The 20,782-nt window shown below is 41.2% G+C and overlaps 3 protein-coding genes across 15 annotated transcripts; 2 read left to right on the top strand and 1 right to left on the bottom strand.

The window, feature by feature from the left end:
- Positions 1 to 690: 690 nt before the first annotated feature.
- On the top strand, positions 691 to 4,306 carry sgk2b (serum/glucocorticoid regulated kinase 2b). Its single transcript, XM_051406667.1, has 12 exons — positions 691 to 900; positions 1,263 to 1,338; positions 1,430 to 1,499; positions 1,595 to 1,620; positions 2,028 to 2,085; positions 2,178 to 2,261; positions 2,363 to 2,494; positions 2,652 to 2,764; positions 3,119 to 3,338; positions 3,432 to 3,587; positions 3,668 to 3,757; positions 3,851 to 4,306. Exons 1-12 carry the CDS (start codon positions 834 to 836, stop codon positions 4,010 to 4,012), a joined length of 1,254 nt encoding a protein of 417 aa, XP_051262627.1. The 5' UTR covers positions 691 to 833; the 3' UTR covers positions 4,013 to 4,306.
- LOC127367115 (transmembrane protein 244-like) lies at positions 4,280 to 9,329 on the bottom strand. Of its 3 annotated transcripts, none has more exons than XM_051406685.1 (6): positions 9,301 to 9,329; positions 6,150 to 6,235; positions 5,202 to 5,275; positions 4,996 to 5,121; positions 4,858 to 4,902; positions 4,280 to 4,760 (listed from the first exon to the last, which is right to left on the bottom strand). In XM_051406685.1, exons 2-6 carry the CDS (start codon positions 6,179 to 6,181, stop codon positions 4,666 to 4,668), a joined length of 372 nt encoding a protein of 123 aa, XP_051262645.1. In that variant the 5' UTR covers positions 6,182 to 6,235; positions 9,301 to 9,329; the 3' UTR covers positions 4,280 to 4,665. The 3 variants fall into 3 exon arrangements, with proteins under 3 accessions (XP_051262645.1, XP_051262644.1, XP_051262643.1); XM_051406684.1 differs by lacking the exon at positions 9,301 to 9,329 and adding an exon at positions 6,733 to 7,119; XM_051406683.1 differs by lacking the exon at positions 9,301 to 9,329 and having other exon boundaries at positions 6,150 to 6,708.
- l3mbtl1b (L3MBTL histone methyl-lysine binding protein 1b) lies at positions 7,885 to 19,087 on the top strand. 11 transcript variants are annotated; one of them, XM_051406655.1, is made up of 22 exons: positions 7,885 to 8,195; positions 9,673 to 9,808; positions 10,155 to 10,350; positions 10,466 to 10,679; positions 10,774 to 10,903; positions 11,130 to 11,181; positions 11,501 to 11,595; positions 11,709 to 11,813; positions 11,918 to 12,053; positions 12,139 to 12,230; positions 12,338 to 12,489; positions 12,641 to 12,744; positions 13,152 to 13,237; positions 13,349 to 13,459; positions 13,542 to 13,656; positions 14,612 to 14,711; positions 15,312 to 15,506; positions 15,662 to 15,763; positions 15,844 to 15,926; positions 16,022 to 16,194; positions 16,479 to 16,541; positions 17,579 to 19,087. In XM_051406655.1, the coding sequence occupies exons 2-22, from the start codon at positions 9,698 to 9,700 to the stop codon at positions 17,705 to 17,707; spliced, it is 2,544 nt and encodes an 847-aa protein (XP_051262615.1). In that variant the 5' UTR covers positions 7,885 to 8,195; positions 9,673 to 9,697; the 3' UTR covers positions 17,708 to 19,087. The 11 variants fall into 11 exon arrangements, with proteins under 11 accessions (XP_051262615.1, XP_051262618.1, XP_051262617.1 ...); XM_051406658.1 differs by lacking the exon at positions 7,885 to 8,195 and adding an exon at positions 8,275 to 8,295; XM_051406657.1 differs by lacking the exon at positions 7,885 to 8,195 and adding an exon at positions 8,350 to 8,703.
- The last annotated feature ends 1,695 nt before the right edge of the window (positions 19,088 to 20,782 follow it).

Here is a 20,782-nt window from a genome sequence, read left to right as displayed (position 1 = left end):
GATAAAAGTGAATTATTACAGTACATACTGGCTATCAGTGGTATAAGTATTCAGATCCTTTCCTTAAGTAAAATAACTGACACAATCATGTAGAAATACTCCATTATAAGTCCTATTCAAAACCCTACATAAGAAAAACTAAAGAAAAAAGTTCCTTGTGGCAGATTATATATTACATTATACCTCAGTGTGTAAGCAGCACTACACAATTGCAGCTAGTTGGGTTTTTATATACAGTAATGTAGTCCAGTCATTTCCAATCAATAATCTATATTAACCTGGGGAATGTGAGAACAAGAAAAAACAACAAGTTTGCTGCATAAATCTCTTTTAAATTATTGGACTTTTCTTAGATCTTGGTGATTTTTGTGTTAACTGAATAATATTACTCATTTAGACAGTGTTGTTTTTGTACCCTAAGGGGTCACAACAAGCCACAAACACTAGGAGCTGAAAAATAATCAAAGATTTATAAAGTAACTGCAGCTGTGAAATAGTAAAAAAAAAAATCCCCCTATGAAAAATGAAGTGGGAGTAGAAATTAACAGTGAGAATTGCCCACCAACGCTGGCTGTCATGTAGGCCGCTCATGTGCGCACACTTCGCACGATGTCGGTATCTCCGAGGGACAGTGAACGCAGCGTTGCCGGCACTCTACGTCGCTTGCGTCAAAAGTCTTTTAAGTGAGGAGCACTGATAGTTTGAGACAAGTGGGGCGACTCTGCTGCTGGACAGTCTGTCTCCACTCTCCACTGCCCACTAACTACACTTCTCCTCTCTTTTTATTTTTACATTATTACAACAAACCTCTCAGTCAGCCCATATTCATCCAGATGACCGTGACTCAAGACCGGCCGATGACCTATGCGAAAATGAGAGGGCTTGTGTCATTTTTCTCAGGTGAGGTTAACTATCTCGATAACTGGGTTAATTTAAGTTTAACGTTAATGCTAACTAGTAAGCTGTTAGCTGATTAGTCATAACAGACGTATATAGAGACACAGACAAAAAGATAACGTACAAAAACCCTGCTAAAAGAGACAAAATGAACATGAAATAGAAAGAGGTTGTTTTAAAGTAATATAAAAATGATTGGAGTCTTTAAACTATTCAAAAAATGTCTCAAAAGTTAAAAGTTAGCCAACATTAGCTACAGTTAACTTCATTAAAGTCTTGCTCAAGGCGACCACTTGCTAACCTGAGTATTACAGCTGCTGAGCTCTTATGTAAGGAGCTAACTTAACCCACTGCCTGTTTTATAGCTCTGCTTAAGGGGAAGAAAGTTGGCTTCAGTGACTTCTTACACAAATTTGTTTCCAATCAACAACTCTGCCAACAGTAAGTTTTTCAAGTTACTAAATTAATTCAATAACAGCTTTTTACTTTGTGCTGAATCTGATCCAAACTGTCTGTGACCTCCTGGTTGTAGCCTAGACCCACAGAAAATCTTGCAGCGACACAGCAGGATGAGAAGAGAGAAAGAGGAGAAAGGCACAGCTGTGAGTACAGTGGGAGTGATGAGTGTTGACAGGAGATGAAACTAAATCTGACCTCCTGACCCTCATGCCCCTATGTGTGTCTTTTCTCCCCTCAGAGCTCACTGAACACAGAAACCTCACAGTAAGTCATTTCCCTCACTATTCTTTTTGCAGCTGTCTGTTGAGTAACACAAAAAGATCTGTTTTTTTAAATAAATAATAATAATACTTTTTGACTGGATGGATTAACAACCTTCAACGTTTCACCAAAAAAGGAAAAATGTGTCTGAAAAAAATAAACTTTGGTTACTTTTGTTCTGCCTTAAGTAATCAGATATCTTTGTAATTTACTAACTGTCAGTCACAATCTTGCCACCTTTCTATCCATGCATTATAATAGCCTAATTATTAATATGCATAGGATTAATAAATCATATTAAATATTAACCGTAAATTAAGTTATTAGTGTAGTTCAGGAGTTCGCCTTATTAGAAAGTAGTACAGTATCACAACACATATCTGACCGTTTTCTTTCGTTGTGTTAACCAGGATGAAACCATCAGATTTTGACTACCTCAAAGTTATCGGCAAAGGGAGTTTTGGAAAGGTAGGGATTTCTTCTTCTTCTTTTTGTGCTTCTTCTTTTTGTTTGTGTGTTTATTGTTCGGACATTAAATGGCACCGCTCAAACTTTCACAGGTGCTGCTGGCAAGACGTAGAAAACACGGAGGCTACTATGCTGTGAAAGTGCTACAAAAACAGATGATTGTCAAGAGGAAAGAGGTAATCTATCTATCTTCATCTATCTATCTATCTATCTATCTATCTATCTATCTATCTATCTATCTATCCACATACTCACTGTATCTGTTGTGTCTCTGTAGCAGGGGCATGTGATGGTTGAGAGGAGCGTATTGCTCAAGGGACTACAACATCCATTCCTGGTGGGGCTCCACTTCTCTTTCCAGACACCTAACACGCTCTACTTTGTCCTGGACTACGTTAATGGAGGGGAGGTATGTCTTTAACTATTATTTCTCTCCATCTATATCCTGAAGAACAACAGACCTAGCTATATATTTCTCAAGGCTAAACCAGAATCAACCAGTTGTAACCAGTTTCTCCACTGTGCTGCTAATGTGTGACTGTAACCACGCATCTGCTTGTCCTCAGCTTTTCTTCCACCTTCAGAGGGAGGGGTCATTTCCTGAACCCAGGGCTGCCTTCTACGCTGCAGAGATGGCCCTGGCGCTGGGCTACCTCCACTCTCTTGACATTGTATACAGGTACACACACACACAGTCACACACAAATAGACAAGCCATCGCAAAGTCACTCTTACAAGTTTTTTTCTGACTCAATGCTTGCTCGCTTTCTTTGCTCATGTTTGATTTAAACATTTTCGCATGTTTAATTGATTATCCAGGGAAATCCCAAAGAGGTTCACTTTGATAAGAGAGCTCTGCATAGAAAATGATATCACTAAAAACCTGTGTCCTCCAAAGACCCCATTAAAAAATAAACAGTAAAGGAAAGCAAGGTGAAACCAGAAGAAAATGAAACAAAGACAACAGTAAAATCTGTTAATGTGTTTTTGCCGGACCAAACTGACACTTATGCCCCATCTGTTTCTCCGCCAGAGACGTCAAACCAGAGAACATCCTGCTCGACAGTGAGGGTCACGTAATGCTGACTGACTTTGGGCTATGTAAAGAAGGCGTGGCCATCGGTGAGATTATGCATACCTTCTGTGGGACTCCTGAGTACCTCGCTCCAGAGGTGCTACAAGGCCACCCATACAGTCCAGCAGTGGACTGGTGGGGTCTTGGCACTGTGCTCTTTGAGATGCTCTATGGACTGGTGAGTGCAGAGAAGATAATTATTTTTCCCTTTTGATCTTATTACCTTCTTAATCACCTTCACCTTACTCCATCTCCCTGTTCTTTCTCTTAGCCTCCATTTTATAGCCGTAGCAAAGCAGAGATGTTTGAGAACATACTTTACGCTCCTCTGCAGCTGCCTAGTGGAGCATCTCAGGCTGCCTGCTCCCTGCTAGAGGGATTGCTGGAAAGAGATTTCTTCAAACGCATAGGGGCGAGCCGTGACCTTGTAAGTGCACACAAAAAAAAACACACAATGATGCACATTAAGACATAACTACAGAGGGTCTGATTCCAAAATGTCTCCAGGTGGAGCTGCAGGAACATCCCTTCTTTGCATCCATTAACTGGGACGACCTTCTGGCCAAGAAAGTCAGACCCCCGTTCATCCCAAAAGTGGTAGGAGTGATTCAGAAATGAGTGGAGAACACTATTTTATAATTTTTAATCAACGCACAGTGCACAGAGTGTCTATTCCTCTCTCCTCTCCAGACTGGTCCCTGTGACATCAGCTACATCGACCCAGAGTTCACGCTACAGCCTGTCCCCGCCTCCGTGAATGACAGGTGCCAGGCAGGCGCGACCAGCGAGGCCTTCCCAGGATTCTCCTTCATGAACCCAGTGGAGTACGTGGCAGCCGAGCTGGTTTCATAACAACGCCAAACCCTCTGGGAGCATGTTTGTTCAAATATTTATTTTTTATGTCATAAATTATTAAATCAAAGTTTATTTTTAAGCAAAATGTTCGTACACTAACACTGCAATGTACTGTATGTTTCATTGGTTACACTTTACTAATCGATAGTGTATTTTTACGTTATTACTGTTATTTTAAGTATCAGTTCATGATGTGAAATAGGCTGGTCACTATTTCACAAGTCTAAGCTACCTTAATGTGTAAGAAGATGAAACAATAAACACTCAGTCTAAAGCACTTTTATTTTGAAACACTTTACATGTACGTCTTTAACACATACAACAAACATGTATTGCAACTTGCCCATTCTGCCATTACATTCACAGCTTACAAAAGTACTGAAAATACCTCACGGGGTGCCTTAAAATCCGGCACAGTGCATCAGAAGCAAAGTACAGACAACATCTCCTTGAACAACACAAATTGGACCCAGCTCTGACTGAGTGTAATGGTAAGCAGTCTTTTTTTAGTGACAAACAGAAAAAGCCCATTACCGTGGAGAATCTAATGGGTGTCTCCAGGAAGAGAGCATCTGGTCTAATCCTTTCTACCTCACTTCACCCGACTGTTTGTGAAACAGAGTTTTGTACACAGAGTAGTTTTCGGTCTGTCAGTAGATGCTGAAGGAGGCGAAGCTCTGGTCGCTCTGGCAGGTGAAGTAAGCTATGAGCTGACCATTACAGATCATCAGAAACAAGCCGCTACCTGTAGAACGACAATAAATATAAAGCATTAAAAAGAACTACGCTCATAAAGTTAATGCAATAACTTACAGATAAGCTGCCTGTGATATTTGTTATACCTAAAGCCAGCCACCACTGCCACACCATGGGAAACTCCAACATCACTGCAACAAGGAAACCAAACGTTTTATTCTACAACACATTCAGTTATTTGTGTGTGTGTACCTGGATAGATGTACTGTTAGATTTCTGCTCACCTAGGCTGGTGATCATTACATGCAGAAGTGTAACAGTGAAGGCGTAGTCCCAGACTCGCCTCCGCACCACTGCAGCAAACAAAAGGCCGCTGCAAAAGTAGGTGAGCTCCAAGGACAGGAGGTTCACTGAGAAGGACCAAACACAGGAAGTGAGAAAAGCTCATATGCTCACTGTCGATCATATAGCCTGCATTCAGTATGCTCACCCAAGTATTTGGAGTTAGATTCAGTGGGTTCGGTCTTAAAGTCGAATGGAATCAGTCCGTCAAAGTGATCCAACCTGAGTGAGGGGTAAAAAAAAAAGTGTGTCAAACCACCGTAAAGTGTGTAAGCATTTATCTCAGCTTGTGAGAGTCTTCAGATAAAGGCTACATGGTGTGGATAGAACAATGTCAACACGTTTGAGATAATGCAATCACTGCTGCAATGGTTGATCCGCGGCCAGGTTAACCCACTATGGATTGTACCTCTCTCTCACTGTACCTCTTGCTTTCTGTCCATTGTGAATGTATCCCATAACTACAGATTAAGTACCACTGATAGTCAAGTACAAACTGAAGACTACACGTGACATTTTATTTTATCTACCAGTAAAAAGAAGACATACTACCTTCCTTGTTTTGCTATATATTATCAGTATTTAGATCTATTTTGACTGAGGGCCCCTCTACGTGAGGGCCTCAGCATGAGCTAAAGACACAGCACACGTGTTAAAAACCTCACCATTTCCACTGACGCTGTGTTTTAGTTGTTAATATTGTTGGAAGATGTTCATTAACTTATTGACTATTGACCATGCAGTGAACCTGGAGCTCTTGGGGATCAGTTTCCCCACTTTGCCGGATTGTAATCACCATATTAAGCTGATTGCATTAGATTGCTGTTTCTTAGAGAGTCTGGTACATGAAACAAATGCTGAATCCTTTCAAACCCCATTAGATAATTCTGCAGTTATTTATGCATTTGGTCTCTGGCTACAGATATTTACACCACTGTGGAGATCCATTAGCGATGACTTTCCAGACCTCCTACATAATTCTAACTTTATGTTAAATGGCATTTATTCAGGAGCTTGTGACATTTCCATCAGAGGCTGATGAAGATAATGGTTTTTGCGTGTGTGTGCTATGCGCATGCGTGTGAGGGATTCTCACCTGAAGGCACCGAAGCACACACTCCCAATCATGTAGAAAAGAGAGTAAAATATGAGCAGACAGAGCAGCAGATTGAAGAGCACGGTCTGTGGGATTGAGACACGGGAAGAAGAGAGGGGGGGAGAATATTTCACAACACGGCATTTAATTTGTCTAGAAGGGCAACACCGCATATTTTCCACCTAACGCAACATTACCAAACACTAACCTGGAGCTGTGTGTGTGTGTGCAGTCTTACATGTGATAGGCTACCAGGCTGCAGTGGGAGGGATGTGCACTGTAGGTAGAGACAGCGACTATCTAGCTGCTGCACACACACACACACACACACAGACACACAGACACACAAACACACAAACAAACCCTAACGTGCTGCATACAATTGCATTATAATAAGTGAGAGATTTTATTGCACATTACTTAAAATAAACCTCAGGCATGATATAACCTGTCATATCCTCTAAGTGTATTTTTTTTTTTTTTTACATTTATTATCGCACAGTCGATTCCCGATTAGCAGATCACAGAGACGGCTGATCGGACCGGACAAATCATGACACATTAAACTAACTAACCCTCTTACCTTCGAGTCGACCGCTTTGCCTTTAAATGCCATCTCATGGTTTTTGTACTTGGATGTTATATTACAAAACAATGCAGGCTGCAACACGATTCACGACCCCGTTAATCCCCCCCTACCAACCACAACCAACCAGCACCAGCAGCACCAGAAACTGGACTTCTTCCGCCATCTAGCGACCATCACAAGACACGAAGCAGCGCCGCCGCTTCTACAGCCGAGCACTGAACTCATTTCACCTCATATCAGGGCGGCCTTTGTTGACTAAAATAAAGACTTATCTCACTGTGTACCTGTTAGCTAGCAACTGAACACATAGTCATGGAGACCGGAGCGATTTTGCGTTAATACGCGAGTGTGTTTCCATCAAAAGTGGGGCTGAAAACGGGCTGTAAGAGATGTGCAGCCTTATTATATCGGAGGAAAAAAAAACCCAACCAAAAACCGCCCTTATGGTGGGAGGGATTGAATACTGCAGGATAGCTCAACATGAAGGTCCACCAGCGAGTCATCAAATAACTTCAAATCAACCCCAAAGAAACCTCCCCAGGACGAGGAGCATTCACAGTCACGATTTTAATTCAATTGATTAGCTGTCACATTAAAACCATAAAGCACACATCCCACTGTGGAAGAAGCCATAGGAGGAGGCACCACTCAGCACGATGCACTGGTGTCTAATTTAAGCTAAAATGGTGATAATACAGAGTATTGTTTTGATCGCATTAGACCGTTACGGGTTTTTATTTTATTTATTTATTAGGCTGAACTGTGTGTGTTCATCTCGCTCGGTTTCATTTAACACCACTAGTTTTAATAGACCTCAAACGCACCAACCGACATAACTGTAGATGTGTTTATTAAAAAGACTGTATGTGTGTGTGTGTGTGTGTGTGTGTGTGTAGCAACATAAACGGGTCGTTTTTTTTGTTTGTTTTTTTTTGGGGGGGGGTTTTAAAAATGTCACTTCGGGTGATTTTTACAGGCCTGAGTATTTAATCCTACAGTTAGCACCGGCGTGTACAAACTGCTTATCGTCTGTGCTCGGACTGCAGCCACATACACTGGTTGTTTTTAACGGTTTTTATTTTATTTATTTAAAAAAAAAAAAAAAAGTGGGGAGCAAACGGTCAGTTCGAGCCGAGGGGAACCAACCGCTCCTCAACGGTAATGGAAGACACTGCGGTTGCTGCGCTCCGCTGATACACACTCGTACTTCTTGAGGGAAAATTACTTGTGAGGCTGTTGTGAGCAAAGAGGGAATATGAGCTCCAGCCCCAGTCGGCAGCACTCGTTATTATCGGCACTGAGCTGAGTTTTGGGCGTGTTATAAGTGTAAACAGGCCCGGTATTGACCACCGATAGTAAACTGAACTTTTCCGAGACCCAAAGTTGTCAAGCAGCGCATCTTGCACGCATGCGCATCCTTCTATCCAGCTCTAAATAAGAGTTAAAACAGAAACGAGGTGAGTTCCACATTTTTAAAACAATACGAGCGTTAATACTCATTTATTGCTATTAACAGTGGCGAAATGTGAAAAACCGACCTTCGTCTTACTAATTAGCGTTAGTTCACGTTATTTCCACTCTGATTTTAAACGGCGAGAATAAATCGTTTTTTTTTTTTTTCAAGTTTCTATTGAAGAAATTAATCAAAGCAACAATGTTGAAGCTCGTAACAGCGGCGCGGTGTTATTGAGACTGCGTGTGATATTGTGCGAAATATTGGCGTTTAGCAAAATGCGTTTTCCTCCTGTTATTAACCGGGAAACTTATTTATTACAGATTGTCCTTAGCTGGCTGCATCCAGTCACAATGCTACGGCTAGCTGTCTAGCAATCGCCCCCCAGTGCAGTTGAACGGAGTGGAGCTAGCTGACTGTTAGCCTAATGTCAGCACTAGCTAGCAACCTGGGCTGACATTCCGTGACAAGGGGAAAGTGAAGAAAATAACCCGAGTGAAGGAAAACACTAAGTCAGGAAATTACACCGCAAGCGTTTGGTTTTGTTCGACGCGTAGCGGCTTTGCACGATTTGTTTAAATTGGTAACTTGAGTAATTTACATAGTTTAAACGTGTTGGTGGCCTCTTCCTATGCTCCGCCATTTTGTATAAGAGGAATGCTAATCATGGGCGCTCTTACATACACTTTATTTATGGCTAGAATAAAACTGAGGTATTAAATGCAAAGTCAAACTTCATCAATATCTATTAGCTCGGGCTGTTGTTTACTTTTCACATGGTTACGACCACCTGGCAAACAGAAAATATCACCATAATTCAGTGTTGAACATGCGTCAACACTAAAACGTTATATCGTAATATTAGTCGGATTAAAACGCTTTTAAGTTTGGCCAGTTAGTTCAGAAAACAGTGTTCTCTTTAAAATTGATGAACAAATTACCCTCTCACTTGTTCATAAACAGGCAAACAGCCGTTTTTAGGAGATACTGTTAAAACAAGGAAAAGATGAACTTGTGTGGTTAACTTAAAGTTGACACATCTTTCGTCATGTTTGTCAGTGGTCCTGATGAAGGTTCACCCTAATGCCGCCGTTTGTGCACGTATTTACCTGTTAGTTGACCAGCAAAACAATATTATTATTGACTGTTTTGTCTGAAATCGAAGTGCATGGTGTATCCTCAAGCCAGCACACAGTCGCCATCTAGCGGTGATGTTGGGCAATACTGTTTACAAGTGCAGGTAGAAACTGCATTTGTTGTTAGGAGCACTTTTCAGCTAAAAGCACACAGGGAGGCTGCTCCACTGTGATGATCATGCACTTCAACACACTGGATGCAGAATAATGCTATAATTTAAATCAGCGATTTGGACAGAACATTTTTATTCAACCTCTGTTGTATTTTGTGTAATTATGTGTAACATATTTAAGCCAGTTGTCAGTACGACAGTCTTTGATGTGACTGTTATTATGGCTTTGCAGGTTCGGGGATATCGGAGGAGTGGGAATGACGGATACTCCACCCAGTGATGGCCCCTCCCAGGGAGCTGAGTTTGATATGATGGGTGCTCTGGACTGGAAGGATGGTATTGCCACGCTGCCAGGCAGTGACATTCGGGTACGAGAGAGATTTATGTTCCTGTCCAGGATCATCCCTGATTGTGTAAATATTTGGGTTCAAGTCTCTGATCACACACAGAGATTAGTAGGAGCAGGATTTCCCGTTCCCTGAGCCACCTTGCCTGAAATTAAAACAACAAAAATGCAAAAGAAACATTAATCTTGGGCGGGGGGGGACTTATTTCAAACAGGTCATATAGTGTGACTACTATTAGGTTGTCCTCTTCTAACTAAATTCTTTAGGAGATGAGATTAATCAGGATTGAGGTGGTGCACCACCTCGGATTAACAGTTTCCTGGGAGGAACCCTGATGAGCACAAATGTTTTTCACTGTGTCTTTCAGTTCCGCATGACAGAGTTTGGGATTCTTGAGATTGTCACAGACCTAGAGGTCAAAGGACAGCAGGCAGAGCCTAACTCTGAGACCTTGGACCCAGCGCAGTCTCACACTCCCACCCCTCCACCAGAGGGCCAATCACAGACTGGCAAAGCCACAGCTCCGGTCAATCAGAGTCAGCCAGGATCGTCTCAAGCTAAAGGTATGACGACACGTGTTTAACCCTTACAACATTGTTGTTGTAAAGAATTGTTAGTATTTATTTATGTACAGCTAAGCTTTTCAGTTTCAGTCCTTCTTTCTGGTTTGTCCTTCAGCCCCCGGCCCTGTGCTTCTGTCTTTAGAGGAGGGCCCCAGTACGGAGGGCCCCAGTGTGGAGGTTGGTCCCAGTGTTGAAGTCGGCTCCAGCGCAGACATGGGCCCGAATGCGGAGGTGTCAAGGTGCCGGGCTTGCGGTGGCCGTGTTCCCCGAGATGCCCTCTTTCAGGGCAAATTCTGTAGCTCCACTTGTGCTCAGCCCTCCAGTGGCAGGTAAAAGCACACAGCTGGTATTCTCTAACGCCTTTTCGTTGTCCTTCAGATGATTCTGTTGTTTTATCAGGAGTCAAATCTTTCTTTTCTACAGATCATCTCCGGGGGAAGCGAGGGAGAGTCAAGCCGTTGAGGGTGAGAGGCTGGGCAAACGTGTACGCAAAAAGAGGAAGATCTATATGGATTCTGGTGATGAAGAGGAAGAAAATCAAGAGGAACCAGAGGTGAGGAGCATACTCTTAGCATTTGTCTCCAGTATTGTTCGCTTTTAGAATAACAGGCCACTCAAGTGTTCAGTACTGTCTTGCTGTAATAACAATAATAATAATAAGGTTTTTCCAACGAAGAATCAAGAATTTTTTTTTTTGTTGAGAAAACACACAAGATGGGTGAGAAAAGAAGTTGGTCGTTCTTTATATTAACACGTTCTTTCATTTAATCTTTTTGTAGGAAAAGGCCAAGACAACCAAAGGCAGAAGAGGTGCCAAAATTGCCAAACTGGGTATGTGAGACTGTTGCTACTGTCTCACATTGTTTAATTGCATACACATATTTAAAGAATGAATGGGAGTTTTTATTAATTCTGTATTTTCTATCAATATTTTGGCATATTTTCACATCTGTGACATACAGACTAGTAGATTAAAACATGTGTTACTGCTAAATATCTTTGTACATTGTTGATTGAAAGAGTTGATCTGAATCAAATAAAAGTCAAACCTGGGGAAGAGGTGTTTCTGTATGTTTCTGATGATTGGCATGTGTTGGAGGTTGTCATGCAGCAGTCACAGTACATAATACGAAATGAGTATATTTCTCAGTGTCTGCCCCAGCCAATAAGAAACGGGCGTGGAGCTGGCCTGCTTACTTGGAGGAGGAGAGAGCCATTGCTGCTCCTGTTAAACTATTCAAAGAGGTATTTTTTCTCTATATACACTGGCCAATTTTATATATTAAACCAGATGGTTTTGTTAATTTGGTCTCAGATGAGCCAGTTCGTGACTGCTATGATGTACATTTGTCTTGCAGCACCAGTCGTTTCCTCAAAGCAGGAACAGTTTTAAGGTGGGAATGAAGCTGGAGGGGCTGGACCCGTCTCACCCGTCTCTGTTCTGTGTACTCACTGCTGCAGAGGTACTAATAGTTGTTTGTAGCTTTGCTTCAACAAACTGTATATCTCTTTATTCTTGTTTATAATGAACAGTTTCACTCGTGTTTTCTATCCCTTTTTCTCTCAGATCCAAGGTTATAGGGTACGGCTCCACTTTGATGGTTACCCAGAATGCTATGACTTCTGGGCCAATGCTGACTCGTGGGATATGAAACCAGCTGGCTGGTGTGAGAAGAATGGACATAAGTTATTGTTGCCTAAAGGTAGTCTCTCTCACACACACACACAGACTGACATATCTATCCATTATCTTTCCAAACAACCTTGCTGAGTGAGTTTGTCTTGTAGGTTGTAAGGATGGGGAGTTTAATTGGAGCATGTATGTGAAGAACTGCAGGGGTCAGCTGGCCCCAAAACACCTTTTCAAGAGCCTCAACACAGTGAGTATGAAGCACACACACTCTGTAGATTCTAAAGCCATCAGATTGTTATTAAATCAGACTGTGTATGTGCTAAATTTGCATTTGTATTTATTTTTTTATTTTAGTCTGTGACTCCATCTGGATTTAGAGCAGGGATGAAGCTGGAGGCGGTTGACAGGAAGAACCCGTCGTTGATCTGTGTAGCAACCATTGCTGCTGTTGTTGACAACCGACTGCTTATTCATTTTGACAACTGGGATGACACATATGATTACTGGTAAGAGCCTGGTTTAGGACTAAAACAATAGGTGCCTGTGTACTTTAGCTATAGAGAGTTTATGCAGTGTGAACACATTTGGAAGAAGTTTATATTTACTTAAGTTCCGGTTGTTGTGAGTCTTTTTTACCAAGTATTTGTTTTTTTGAAGGTGTGACGCTAGCAGTCCATACATCCATCCTGTGGGGTTCTGTGAAGAGGCTATGCTAACTCTGACCACTCCAGCTGGTAAGACACAGACCAAGACACATGTGGGTCAGTATAAACTATTTTAATATACTCTAGGGTCTAAATAATGCAGAATCTAACATTATCAGAAATAAATGCTAATAAAAAATGTAGATTCTGATGATTAAGCTGACAAAATTGTTATTTACCTGTGCTGTCAATGCTTTTTTCTATGGAATGTATTGTACACATTTGTGCTGTTTCTCAAATACTGCTCCTGCTGTTAGAAAGGATGACCCAAACTTATTTTTAAGTTAATATATTTAAACTAATTGTATGGTACATTATTTGTTAAATGCATGCCACTGTCAGTTCCCGTGGATATCCAGATTATCACTAGTTTCTGATCCACAAGGACATATGTCAGCAGGCTGTGTTAATGTGTGGACTGTATGCAGTGACTGATGTAATAAATATTTATTCCCTCTCTCCAGAATATAAGCAACCCAAGAGCTTTTCATGGGAGAAATACCTGGAAGAGACGGGCACACAGGCTGCTCCTGCTCGGGCTTTCAAACCGGTGCGATTCTCTCTCTCACACACACACACACACACACACACACACACACAAACACAAATATACATAGTATAGTGTATATAGTACATAAAGATTTCTAAAATGTGTTTGCAGCGACCTCCTCATGGCTTCCAGATTGGGATGAAAGTGGAAGCTGTCGATAAGAGGAATCCCATGCTCATCCGTGTTGCAACTATAGCGGACACAGAGGACCACAGACTAAAGGTACAAGATGTCTCCTCTTCAAGGTGTATTTTGCTCTGTGCTCCGCCTCAGTCTAATGAGCTTTCCTCCTCTTCTCCTCTAGATTCATTTTGATGGCTGGAATTCAGAGTACGACTATTGGGTGGAGACAGACTGCCCTGATCTACACCCTGTAGGGTGGTGTCAGAAAACTGGACACCCACTACAATACCCTAACGGTGAGCACTGTCTGAAATTAACTAAACTTTTTGATTCATCGGCCAAAGTGATGGAAACAATCCCCCTGCCAAGCATATTTTTTACCATCCCAAAATAATTACTTGCTTTTTTTTCTCACATATATATTTGTTTCAGTACAGTTTATTGAGATGATAAGGTATTATGTCGAATGCAAACTTAAAGAAGAGGCCAGAACGAAATCTTAAGCACATTTATTTTAATATATTGATCAACAACTAAATACATTCTTAAAATTTTACTTAACCAACTTAAACCTACTAATCAGACTCCTCATTCTCTACTAAGTCTGGCCTCTTGCTCCTGACAGAGTCCTGGTGCCACAGCATCAAAGCTTTTGTGGGTATTTACATACAAACATAAGGTTATTTAGTTAGCGAGTAGCTTAGTGGAGTTGTTGAACGCTCAAGATGGGCAGTTTTGCTACTGCAGACAAAGCGTAAAAGCACATCTGGCTGATTGGTAAAGTCTGACGCAGCAGAGGACAGAAGCAGCACGCCAGTAAATTACACCAAAACGATGTACTCTCAGCATAGTCTTTTATTACATTACTATTTTGGTGCAAAGATTTACCCCCACTTAGTTGGATAGCCTTCCAAGATTTACTCGCCAAACTGAAAATCTACCCACATTTGGCACCTGGTGGGTGTTAATTTCGGACCCTGACAGTGAGACACACTCTTCCTGGCCATCCAGTCCTGATATTCAGTGAGGTCAGTCAAGGTTTCTCAGAAGAAGGATCCAAATTGTAATTTCAACAGATGAGTCAGCACAGTTTGTCTCTGCCTTCGTTTAACTCCTGGATATGGTGGTGGGAGGAATCTGTAATGAATTCAAAGTGCAGTTGTCTGCATTGTTTTAACACTCCTTTGTGTGTGTGTGTGTGTGTGTGTGTGTGTGTGTGTGTGTGTGTGTGTGTGTGTGTGTATACTTCAGGCTCCAGTGATTTATTGACTGCCCCAGGACAAGGATGTCCTACCCCAGGATGCAACGGGGTTGGCCACATCAGAGGACCTCGCTATGGGACCCACTACACGTTAGTAACACAAACTCAGTTTCTGTATTTTATGTTATTTATTTTGTCGTACTTTCTGTTTCATGTTATATATATTTTTTTTCATATCCTATGTATTCTGAATTCCTTTTTTATCTAAGCTTCTTACATTGCTTTGATCCTTTGGTGTAATACTTTTTAATACACTTTTTAGTGGTATATACCTAAATTAAATTCTATTCAATAAGTTATTTATTAAAACCTCACTTCTAATTTCTTCTCTCTTTGCCGCACCCTGTCACTGTTGCTCAATCCTCACATTAATAGTTTAATCTTATCTTATTTTATTAGTGTTTGGGGACTTTGTATGTAAGTACAGAGGGAGAAGAACGTGTCTCGGTGTTCTTAAATGTCATTTATACTTGTGTGGGCTGCTGACACTGTAAATGTGTTGTTTGTGTGTGTGTGTGTGTGTGTGTGTGTGTGTGTGTGTGTGTGTGTGTGTGTGTGTGTGTGTGTGGGAGTTTTGAGTCTTTAAGGTTTTTAGCTGCTTCTCCTTCCTTTTTGGTGTAACCTGTTAAACTGCAGAGCATCAAAAGTAAAAAGTGAATTTCTAAAGTTTGTGTGTCTTTGTGTGTGCAGTCAGGTGAGCTGTCCCTACTCAGAGATGAATCTGAACAAAGAGGGCTTGCTGCCAGATCGCCTCAGCGGAGAACGGCCCCTTGCCATCAGTGGACCCCATCCTCGCGGGCGACGCCCTGATTCTCACACAAACACTACGACACAGACCTCCTCAACACCAGTCCAACTGGAAGGAGCTGAGGACTCCCAGAACAGGTTTGCCGCTCAACACGTACGACGCTGTCAGTCTACAAAAACAGCATAAACACACTCTGAAAGCCACAAACACTCCCAAGAGAACTCAGTGTTTTAATAGCACGCAACTCTATCCAGTGGTCTGTACCTTAAGAGCGGGTTATCTGTGTTGCTAGGAAACCTGTGACAGTGGAGGCAGAGCGTGCAGGACGCAACAGCCAGCCGGAACCACCAGGTGGAGCCAGCGAGCAGAGCCACAATGGAACAAGGCCTAAACGGTACAGTCATGAAACCGCTTCGTCTGGCTGTGCTGCTGAAGTTCACTGCAGAAGGTCCTGTATTAGAGCGTAACCTCCAGTTTGTTTGTTTCCTTCAGGACTGCTCCAGTTCCCAAATATCTGAAAATGCACTACGTTAAAGAGGAGATTGGCGATAGTAAAGGTGCGTTAGAATATAAAATGAGACAAAATAAAACCTATAAATCACCACCTCAATCCCATGGACTGCTGACTCCCCCTACTCTTTCCTCTCCTCAGCCTCTCCAGATGCCATCTCTCTCCAGCAGGCCCTCCACGAGTCTGTGTTCTCCCCCGGCATCTCTGCCTCCCCCCCCCACCGGGTGGCTCTCTGCTGGGACAAACACTGCCAGCTGCTGCCTGAGGTCCTGGGGCTGACTGCCAAGAGAGTGGCCACTTGGAGCGCTGAGGAGGTCAGACATGCTTACACGCTCACACTGTGCCAACACATGAAAAGCAGACCTACTCCGCATTCACTCATCCGACATGAAGGCATGTTGTTGTTCAGGGAAACTGCGACTGTTAATGAATATTTAAGGACAGGTTTTCTGGTTGTTGTGATGAAATGGTTTTCTCTTTCTGCACGTCAGTGCAACAAAGGCATGCGAGGGACTTTGATTTGTACATAAACAATTGTTGATGGAAACATCCTGTGTGGAGCTTTTTTGTAGTTAAGCTGTTTCTCTTTGTTCACCAGGTGGCCAGTTTTGTCAAAGGACTCCCAGGATGTAAAGAACATGCTGCTACATTTAAAACCGAGGTATGCACTTCTTTGCTAACCATGACTTCAACTTACTCATAATCTCACCAAGTCGAAAGAGTAAACTAATGATTAATATTAATAAAGATAATTTTTAAAAATATTTTAATTGTTTTAGTCTAACGACTGTCATTAAAAAGAGCCCAGGAAGATGTCTTCATATTGCTTCTTTTGTAGGTGTGAGCAGGGTATTTATATTTTATACAGTGCAATGCAAGTTTTACACAAGGAACACACTTGACTCTTCTTTTTTTTTTTATAGCAGAACTTCAGAACCGATACATAATGCATACACACACAGGTGGCAGATTACATAAGCACTGACTCAATCATCTCAATGTTAATGTATTGCTGCCACCTTTGTGTAGTCTGGTGTCTGACATTAAGCACATATTAAATCATATTTTTAGTACATACTTTTTCGTTGCCTTATTAGTGTATTTGATGTGCAGCTTTATGCAATTTTATGCAGTTTATAATTTTCATAGAATTTGCATACATTTTCAATAAGACAACCCTAAAAAATGTGATTTCTTTTTAAAGGCACTTGATTCCCACCCCGACCCCTACAGTTAATGCTACCTAACAATTCATATGTCTGAATGTTTGTAATTTGTTGTAGTTGTACAGTACAAACTCTTCAAATTGCATGCTTTCATTAATGCCACTGTCCTTGTGGACACTCTGTAACAATCTTGTCAATCAGTGCACACTGCAATCACACACATGTTCAGGAAATGCTCATCAAGTTTTTCAGTATTTTGTGCTCAGGATTTAATTAAACAATGTTTTATTAAAATTGGACAGACAGTCTGTTGGCGACTAGCTGGTGAATATAGTGGAGCATTTAGCAGCTAAAGAGCCAGATATTTCCTTCAGGAGCTGATAGAGAACAAAAACAGAATTAAGAGTGAATATTAGATTTCCATTTTAATTCAAATTAATGCTATCATATATTTATATACTAAATATGGATCAGAATCTCTATTAGTCTGTAAAACAAAAATGTGATAAGCAAAACCTCTTCTTGTTTTTAGCAAATAGATGGCGAGGCCTTCCTGCTGCTCACCCAAGCGGACATTGTCAAGATCCTGTCAATCAAGTTAGGACCTGCCCTAAAGATCTACAACTCCATCCTCATGTTGAAGAACGCGGACGAAGAGTGAAACCAGAACCTGCAAGGAATTACTCGCTCCTTACCGGTTTCCCTTTGCTCCGCTTTCATCAACATTCAGCTAAAGACACTTGATCAAATCAACCAGAACCGGTTTCATCTGTCGAGCTCTGCGACAGTGCAGCTACACGAGAGAAAAAGAGCAGAAGCCGTCATCTAAAAAAAAAAAAAAAAAACGTCCACCCCCCCCTCCTCCTTTTCTCCAACCTCTCTCCATGATGGACCGTACTGATCACCCCTGAGGGAGAGTTTTACATGATACCATGAGGATTCCTCAACTTATATCGTGTTTGTTTACTGAATCATAAAAAAAGGAACTGCAGGCACCTTCAATGCTTCTTAACATTGTACAGTTTATGAATTGGATTTAGTGTCTTGATTCTGTTACATTTCCTGTTTTATTTGAACTGTAATGGTGCTTGAGCTCAGAACAGATGGAACGAGCCTGTTTGTGATTTGTTGCTTTCACTTGGCAACAAAAAAAAAAGCTGCATTTTTAGCTGCAAAATACAATCGTGAGGTGGCGAGGTTTTTAAATGTGAAACCCAGTGGAACAGAAGCACTATGTAGTTCAGCCTTTCTCCTCTAGATGGAGAAAGTGGGCCACTCCACAGGCCCAAAGGCAGAGAGAGTTTGTTTAAATTGGAGTTGGCTGAAGCTTAGATTGAATGGGGGATGGTTAAAAGTTTGTGTGTGTGTGTGCAAATGTGACTAAGTGTGTTTGAGAAATGAGGATGTAATTTCCCACCAGCCCGTGTATGTTTCTTTTCTGGTCAGAGGATTGTTTTGTGACAAGCAAGGCTAAGGGCTAAATGTTTAAATCAAGGAAACTCGCAGTCTTTTAAGGTGGAATGAGACAATGAACCAGCTCTGTTCTTCTCTATCTGCTTTCTTTTGGGGAAACGGCTCATGAATATGAATGTTTAAGAGAAAAAAAACACAAAAAAAACAGCTTTTAGTTGTTTTGTTAATATTGGTTATGTTGTTTGGTTCAAATAAACCTCCATCATTCACTTTGTAAATAATATACAGCTACAAAAGGACTGTCCTCGCTCCCTACCAGAGTTAACTCCAGCTTGGTTATGCAAAGGCTTGACATCTGTCTACAGGGAAGGACATTGTGACAGTGGACTGAAAAATACGAGCCTCAATTCATACATAGATTTTGAGAAAAAAAACAAAAAAACATCGTCAGTGTCTTTGTAAATCAGCGTGTACTTCAGCAAGTTGGAATGTGTACATCAGCAACTGTTAATATGCAAACAGCTTTTATTTATGTATTCTAATTTAAGGGGTAATGGTACGCTGTTTTGGCTCTGAGGTAACTGTGGCTGTTTGATGGAATGGGTGAAAATAAATGAGATGCACACTGCCTGCTGTCCTCATTTGACCTCAGTCATTTACCACACACACACACACACACACACACACAGATACACTAAAACTGTGGTCTTTATCTGTACATTTTTGTATTTACTTGTTTAGTGGTGGAAAACACATTTACTGAAATACATTTTTGAGGTACAGTACTTTCACAACTGGGAGGTTTTAGCCCTATCATGGACTTCAACGTGGAGTTTCCTCAGTTTTGTTAAAGATTGATCTGATGATCTGAAGTACTTTCACTTTGCTGATAAATCTGTACTTTTAAAGTAAGTGATTGTTATTTTGGTACTATAAGTATACTTATATACTTCTGCCACCACTGGTAGTTTGAAAAAACAATCCCAACTCAAGGTCAACTTACTAGCTTTTTCCAAAGAGTTCCATTTTTTTTTTTTTTTACTTGTGATGAAGTATTTTCTACACTGATATTGTGACTTATAATTTATGATCCATTATGCAAACCATACTTCATGTGTTTTAGAAATTTAGAGTTTTTATAATGATGTAATCCATTATTGGGGCTTTTCCCTTTGTTTGGCTAAGACTGCTGAAGATAGACAGGAAGGAGGGAAAGAGGGAGGGGATGACACGCAGCAAATGACCACAGATCATATTCAAACCCTAGGCCGCTGCAGCAAAGGCTCAGCCTCAGTACATGGGGTGCCAGGTCTACCAGATGAGCTATCCGGGCTTTCCACCACTGGCTTTTTAGATCAATCTGCCTTTAAACTGCCCAGGCTAAAACTTACAGAACAAAATCCTCAACGGGCAACGTAGAATGAACTTCCTTGAGTGCCTGTTCTTAGTCATTCATTTTAACATTACTGTCAGAGTGTAGAAGTGTTCAACTGTTCACTGCAACGATTTAACAATGATTCAGCAAACAAATAATGTATGTTTACTTTCATTCATTTAATATCTTTAACCTTTGAAACAATAAATCTTAAATATTTCACCTTACAAATATTAAGGGGGAAAGTTATCATTGGATCACTATGTAATAATAGCTATATCAGATATATCAGTTCACCCGCGTCATATAATATGTATATAGTTTATTTATGTAGTTGTATTTCTATTAAAATAAACAGCTCTAAACCTTAAAATGATGCTCTGTAGAGTGTTGTGGCTCACATTTTCTGCAAACAAACTTTTGAGACAGCATGTTGCGATGTAGTCACATCCTTCAAAATACCTGACCTACATACAAATAGGCAAATCTCACCCACAAACTAGTCTGCTATGTGGGCAAAATCCATATTAAACACATCGCAGGTCAACCTAAAACCACCACACTGTGTATTTACACCTGCCCTCTAGGCAACAAGCGGAAACTCACCCAAATCTACTGGGCTTTATGACACCTGTTGATGGAAACTGAGCTGTGACTGCGATAAGTGGCCCAGATCTGGCCCACGTGTGAACGCAATGTGAAAGTAATTAACACGTATGTAATGAGCGCTGCAGTTAAGGAAGGTCTATTGGCAGAAATGGAATATAATATTTAGAGGTATGTTTTCATTAGTGTGCAACCAAGACTTTGGTTCGCCTAATTAGGGGAAGTTTGGTAAAAGAAAAAAGTCTGTCATGTTGAACCGCCATGTTTCAACAGTAGCCCAGAATGGACAAACCAAACTGGCTCTAGAGAGGGCCTTTCTCAGTTGTTGTGCCCACTGTAGTT

The sequence above is a fragment of the Dicentrarchus labrax genome, unplaced genomic scaffold, assembly GCF_905237075.1.
Source record: "Dicentrarchus labrax unplaced genomic scaffold, dlabrax2021, whole genome shotgun sequence".
Taxonomy (NCBI): domain Eukaryota; kingdom Metazoa; phylum Chordata; class Actinopteri; family Moronidae; genus Dicentrarchus; species Dicentrarchus labrax.
The sequence above is the reverse complement of the archived record's forward strand: the minus strand, read 5'-3'. Positions and strand labels throughout refer to the sequence as shown.